At 42.2% G+C, this 6,960-nt stretch overlaps 1 protein-coding gene across 1 annotated transcript; it reads right to left on the reverse strand.

The window, feature by feature from the left end:
* Window positions 1-1,422: 1,422 nt before the first annotated feature.
* klf17 (Kruppel like factor 17) lies at window positions 1,423-4,899 on the reverse strand. Its single transcript, XM_084057571.1, has 3 exons — window positions 4,686-4,899; window positions 3,400-4,459; window positions 1,423-3,023 (listed from the first exon to the last, which is right to left on the reverse strand). The coding sequence occupies exons 1-3, from the start codon at window positions 4,770-4,772 to the stop codon at window positions 2,848-2,850; spliced, it is 1,323 nt and encodes a 440-aa protein (XP_083913697.1). The 5' UTR covers window positions 4,773-4,899; the 3' UTR covers window positions 1,423-2,847.
* Window positions 4,900-6,960: the final 2,061 nt, after the last annotated feature.

Raw genomic sequence — 6,960 nt, forward strand, 5'->3', positions numbered from 1 at the left:
CAGGCTATGGATGAACACTAGAGGACAGCATTTGCTAAGAGTTGTTTTGATTGTTTTATTTCACATTTGCTTTGGCAACCCATGACAATAAAGCCCCTTTGAATTGAATTGAATTGAATTGAATTGTATAGCTACGTCAGGTTGTCACATTGCTATAGTAGGCTATATACACATTGGCCTATGCGTTAATATTTAATTTGATCCAGGAGTTGCCAGTCCTGCAGTATGTCATCCATATCTTTTTCACTTTGTTGGTTTTCTTGTAAGTTGTTTTGTCCAAAGCAAAGCAAAGTTTGTTGTTTACCCAGGGTGTCGGACTAAGCACGAAGCTTGTTTCCAGCCGGACCCTGCATGGAAGCCTTGCTCAAGGGCTATTCAGCGGTGATTCATGATTGATGTGATGACTTGGGGAATCGAACTAGGGACCTTCCGGTATCAAGGCCGCCCCTCTAACCACTAGGCCACCGCTGCCACTGTGTTTCATGTTCTAGCACCTTGCCCAAAATTAATTCCTCTGACAAATTATAGTTTATTATGTGTTTATGTGTTTGAATTGTTAAGACGCCAGTCTAGTTTATTTATATAACAAAGCTCCTGAACTTAAAGGGACATTTCGCCGATTTTGCAACTAGATCTTCTTTAAATGAAGTTTAGGACTCAAGAAACAAGATCCTGGGGTTGTTTTGTGTATAATCTGTGTTTTTAGATATATAGTAATCTTCGACGGTTTCGTGACGTTATTTACGTCACGAGATGTTACGTCATTCCTTTCCGCACATCATTTGAATACCAAAACTCAGAAGACAGTTGACTGGCAGTAAATGACTGGCTGGTGGCTGCTATTTATGTTATCGAATCACTACATAATCTTATATACTGCCCTAAATGGCGAGATATTAACAAGGGAAGGATGATTAAAAAATCATTATGTCCAGCCTTGATGTCTGTATAAGACATGACTTTGTACAGGTGGAAAACTTTTGTTAAATTTGCAGAGTGACGCATTACTTTACCTGAGTTACATCTTATGATAGTTGTACTTGAATGTTGACATGAAATAATAATCCTGTGTAGTGTTTGTTTCATAAGCGCAAGCCTAAAAGAATCCAAATACAACGTGGAGACAACTACGGTAAACAAACAGACTTCCAGTGTTGCCATATATTGTGAAAGAAATAAGAAACCAGGTCTATGAAAACAAGCCCAAAAGAAGATAACTAAGCCAAGAGTAGCCTACTTTAAACCTAGACATTGTGAGCTTGTAGATCTGCTATTTTCCAAAAAAATCTTGAGGGGAAAAAAGTGCAAAATGTGGAGTATTTTTTAATCGTTTTAACAACACATATTTGGTGAAAACTAACAAATATGAAGACATTGGACCTTGGCAAGTGCGAAACTATATTGTCCAAGGCTTTGGTGTTTATTAAATGTACAGGGACAAATCAATGTTTAAATGACAGTGAATCCCCAAATAAAGACACATCTTTAGATCTTGTAGAAATGCAATTCTTCAAGCACATCATTTCAATCAGATCCTCATTGGGCCTCGCTAATGCTCATACAAGATGGCATCATAATACAAAAATTCACAGTGCCATCTACTCACACTGCATCTCAGAGGTGGGCTGTGGACAGTTGGGGATTCCAAGCTAATAGAAACTACAGTCTCTCTTTCAATAAAGTTAGTATGCTGAACAGTGTTTATTTTGTTGACTTAGAATAAGATTTTGATTTTAGTCGACTAAGACTAGACTAAACTATGTTAGTGTTATTCAAAAAGACTAAATCAGAATTTGCTGTCAAAATTAACACTTGCTGAAATAGAAGCCATTGTCACTTAAATGTAAAAAACAGAGTTTTATAGTATGAAATGACCAAGCCTGTCTACCAACAATGCCTCTGAACATGAAAATACAAGTCAAACTGTTATGTTTTCCCAGTAATTTTATTTTCAAAGAATATTTTGAGCCCTTTAGCACTTCATATGGTACAATCATATACCAAACACTTGCATCACTGAAAAGCAACAAGAAAGCATTTGCACTTAGCATGGTGCATCTGTATATCATGTTTCAAGTAAGGCACCCATCATTTAACCATGGCTACAGGGTTGAGGCCAGTCCAACCAACTGTATGATTGTCAAACATATTCAGATACTGAACAATTTTCCAAAAACCTTATGAAAAAAAAAGTATGCTTGCAAAGAAATGTTGTATTAATCTACATGCTCAATTGATCATAATGGTAAATTAGATTGACTCCTTGGCAAGGTTGAACTGCGTAGACAATTACATTACACACCTGAATGTTAAGGCAGTATTTTAGTACCTGATCACAACATTAAGTACATTTAAGGCAAATCTCAATTCTTGTTTAAGGAAAATCTTCAGCCTCTGTTACATTGTTTTATTGAAAAACTATTCTTTAACAGATGTCTTTAAACTTAACGTACAATCTGTGCACTGTAACAAGCAATGCTGGTGACAACTGACAAATGTCATTACAAACTCTGACCTGATAAGAGGAGTATCAAAAGTTATATGAAAAGATGTAAACACAAATGATTGATTTACAAATGTACACACATACTGGGTCCTGCCCACAGTTAGTGTTCTTTTTCAGAAGGCACATCAGCAATCCTATGAAGGCACTCATCGGCATCAATAACTTATACAGAGGACAGAGCAAGAAAACTTAAATACTGAACCACTATAACTTAGTCAAAAAATCAATTTGTACAACTATTTACAAAAATACAAAAATAACCCAAACTTTGAACAGTCCCAAATAGTGGGACTGCATGCAACGTCAGATCAAGAGGAGTAACCAGTGTCCATTAGTTTAAATTACATGTGTCTCTTCATGTGGAGAGCGAGGTGGTCGGAGCGGGAGAAGGCACGCTCACACAGGTGACACTGGAAGGGTCTGTGTCCTGTGTGCTTCCTGAAGTGACGTGTCAGCTCGTCAGACCTGGCAAACTTCCAGCCACAGCCTTCCCAGTTGCAGTGGTAGGGCTTCTCGCCTGGGGGGGGAGAGACAAGGAAAATGTCATTAGTCAAATTGTCATCGACCAAATTAAACCCAATTATGCAGACTCAATGTACACATTAAAGACCTTGCAGCTATTCCCCCCCAAATCTCAAACAGGTTAGACCAGGTTAGAACGGTCCACTATTTATTTAACTCTGATGATGTACAAATATGGACACTTAAGGTGATCCTTGCTACAAAATGGATAGGATGAATTTGATTACATTTCTACACTGTGTTACAAAATGGATAGGATGAATTTGATTACATTTCTACACTGTGTTACAAAATGGATACATTAACACTGAGGATTTCATATAGCTACATTAAAACTGTGCTGTAAGGAGAACACTGTTGCATGTGCCTACCTGTGTGTGTTCTCATGTGGGCCTTGAGGTGAGAGCTCTTGGTGTAGGTCTTGCCACAGCCAGGGAATTCACAGCTGTGCGTTGCAGTGCGCTTTCTGGCCCAAGATCTGCGCCCTCGCTTCGGCTTGATGCCTCCGTCTTCCTGGGCGTAAAACTCCAGCAGAGGAGACGATGGAGGAGTCAGCATCAGTCCCTGCATGGAGGACGGCTGCTGCTGCTGGTGGACACGCATGGGCTCCCTGTACACATTATACTGTCCGTGGTACTGGTGCGCGCCCTGGTGGATATATTGTGGCGGGCACGGCGCGTTCATGTAATGCGACTGACTTTGAAGGTGATTGTGGGAGTTTAACTCAGCCATCTGACAGTCTTTGCGTCCCATCGGCAAGGAGTGCGGCCCCCCGAACCCCTGGACGGGCGTCTGGTGCTGATGCGTAAACACCCCAGCAGGGTGCATGGCGGGGCGCATGTGATCGTACATCTGTCCCACCATGAATTCCCCGCCGGCTGCCATCATGCAGGACTGCTCCGTCGCCTCCGTTTTGATTTTGTATCCGAGGTGAGCGGGCACCACGGGGGCGCGCAGCTCGGTGTACTCCAGCCCCACTCCGGTGGCTTTGGGCACGTATTCCTCTCCCGGGTAGTTAAGCTCCGGGGTGAGCAGCTCTGCCACCAGGCTGCGGACGGGGCTGGCGCCGGGGAAGCCGTGCTGATGGTAGCCTGAGGGGCTGAGCTGGGCAGGCGCGTCGCAGCCGTCGTGCACCGAGCTGCCGCTGCAGCTCTCCGGAGACTCCGGCAGAGAGTAGGAGCAGGACTGCAGCGGCGACGCGGAGCTGTTGCTGCGCTCGTCGTGATGGACATGTTGAGAGCCCAGAGTGTTCGAAAGGATGAACTCGAGGTCCACGAAGTTCCCCAGCTCGTCGTCGTCCCTGCTGCTGCTGGGAGGGGGTCCGGAGGAAGGGGTTCGCACGATGCTGAACTCCACCTGGATGTGACGGTTGCCGTCCTCGACACCAGTTGTTGATGAGCCCCTCGGACTGCACTCCTCCACCTTCCACATCTACAAACACAACACAAACGAACCGATTAAAGCAGGCGGCTAAAAGAAATGAAATACTCTTACAACTTACATACGGTAGCTGTTAAAATGCAGCTCAGTCAAATTAACTTTTAAACGCTGTATTGCATAAATAAGTCAAAACAGACGCCAACGTGGCTACCACGCTGTAGTTCAAAAACGATTCACCCATTTAAACAAAATTGAACCAATTAATGTCACTACTTACATCGACAATTTCTGCTTGTTTATCCTGCATGGTCTGCATGTTGGGGAACGAGCTTATGGGCGGCAGCAGTGCGTCAGCCACGGCCATGTTGACAATTAAACCCGTTCTTTCTCACTTCGACTCTTAATTCAAATGTGTAAACACGAGCTGAACATTCATTCCCTGTCCTTAGAAAGACAGATAGACGTGCTAGACACAGGTGTAGTGATCACCAGGATTCAGGATCTCTCAATGCTGATGACGGAGCGTTTTATAAGCCTATGTCCTGGCAGGGGGCGGGGCCTCTGCAGCGTTTACTGCCGTGTTCTACCAATAGGGGAAAAGCATTAAGAGGCAATCTTGCGTGACAGGTAGGCCTTCTATACAGAGACAAAAACATCAAAGGTGTTGTTAATTTTGTTATCTAAAAGTATACTTTGGGGGACTTATGCTCACACACATGCAAATGTGTTTTATTATTTTGTACTGTAGCACTTTGAGATTTGTTTCAAAATTGTATATTTGCAATATAAATATAAAATATAGTATTAGCCTATTATTATCACACACACAAACACAGGTTAGATAGATAGAAAACATCATTGTGTACGTACACACACACACACACACACACACACACACACACACACACACACACACACACACACACACACACACACACACACACACACAGAGAGAGAGAAATCGGAATTATTGTTTTTTGGGGGCCTGCATTGCTTTATGTGAGTGTGACACCTGTGTTGCGCTCAGGTTAAGTGTAAAGGCCTATATCACATTTTACACTCTCCTTTTAGAATTAAGTCTATAAACCATGTCTTATCACTACTAGGCCTACACACTACTGCATAGTGTTTCCAATCATAAGACATGGCACTAAGTGGGGTAATAATAATGACAGTAATGTTCTCGTGAATTCACTCTGTTTGTAACGAATGCACCTCAGCTTCATGGGAACTCCTCCAGGCAGGTATACAAGGGGCGACAGACACTAAACCTGGGTAATCCGTTGTGGCCTGCAGGCTGCAGGCCAGGAGAATCATTTCAAAAACCACTTCAAACCACTTTGCTCTTGTTCAAATGTGTGTCTTGTAACCTAGCTTAACCCGTGGCATTTTAGTAACAATCCTGATTAAGAAATAGGACCGTTGTTGGTAGACCAGTATTTTGCCACAGGCGTCAAAATCCCACTTAAAAGTCTTACTGGCACTTCAAATTAAAAAAAATAAACGTCTGCATTTCGTTTGCATATTAAATTACCAAAAGTAGCCTATTTTAGTTTCGTTTCGGCTTCTCCGACAGCAAGTCTGGGGGACGAGACAATAGACAGCAACCCAACAACCATGGCATGGACCTGATCTCAGTTGACACATCATTAATTTGTCTCGATTTGATCCCCTGCATGTTTAACAAAACAAAACGTGTGAAGCCATGGCTCAGTCCACCGCGACCATCGAAACAAGTTTATCTGGATGCAAACAAAAGAAGCGACCAATGACCTTTACCTTTAACAACAGTCATTATCATGGTAATGTTCAGATGGACAGGATGGGGGGGGGGGGTAATAAATATCAGGTAGATAGAATAGGTGATAGCGGCCGATACGAGGCCTATAGGCTACTTGTTTGACCACTAAAATCAATTAATAGTTTTTGTTGGGGTCTTTTCTTGTAACAAAAAGAGCTTTAGTTAAAAATAGGATAGAAACATTTAGGAACAACCAAATAGCCTAGTAAGAACTAAGATTATATTGTATTTTGGTGTTCTGTTTTATGTTGATGAATTGAATTGGACCTCAATGGAAACAAGTCCACTGGACTTTTTTTATGTTATCCTTTTAGACTAAATAAGTGTATGACTGTACTCGCGCTGTTTGCATTTCTATCTAATAAAATATTATATCAATCAAAATAGCCAAATATTTGATAGGCCTATTAGTAATTTAAAAATACTGTAATAGATTATTACAGTATATATATTTTTTTTACAAGTCACCTCACCACCAACACACTGTGCAGTGGCTACAAAGGGCTCTGAACTGTGCGTCCTGAGCCTTTATACCCCGTTATTTTTAACCGGGCCTCTCCTACGCAAATCACATTCCGGTTGTGTCTACGAGCCAAGTGGAAATGGACTCAGTTTCCTGAGGAAAAACTGGACACTCGCTTCCTATACTTTCACTCACCATTCACCCCCGTGGCAAGGCAGGCAGCGTTGCCATGTCGGCTTATTATAAGCGACTTTGGGCTTATTTTTCTGTGAAGTTGCCTGTAAACAT

This window comes from Gymnoscopelus microlampas (genome assembly GCF_963454915.1).
Source record: "Gymnoscopelus microlampas genome assembly, chromosome: 5".
Classification (NCBI taxonomy): Eukaryota; Metazoa; Chordata; class Actinopteri; order Myctophiformes; family Myctophidae; genus Gymnoscopelus; species Gymnoscopelus microlampas.

Coding starts and splice junctions, on each gene's coding strand:
- klf17 (XM_084057571.1), bottom strand. CDS start 4,772: ATGGCCGTGGCTGACGCACTGCTGCCGCCCATAAGCTCGTTCCCCAAC. Junction 4,460..4,685: donor AACAAGCAGAAATTGTCGAT/GTAAGTAGTGAC, acceptor TTGTGTTTGTAG/ATGTGGAAGGTGGAGGAGTG. Junction 3,024..3,399: donor CCACATGAGAACACACACAG/GTAGGCACATGC, acceptor CTCCCCCCCCAG/GCGAGAAGCCCTACCACTGC.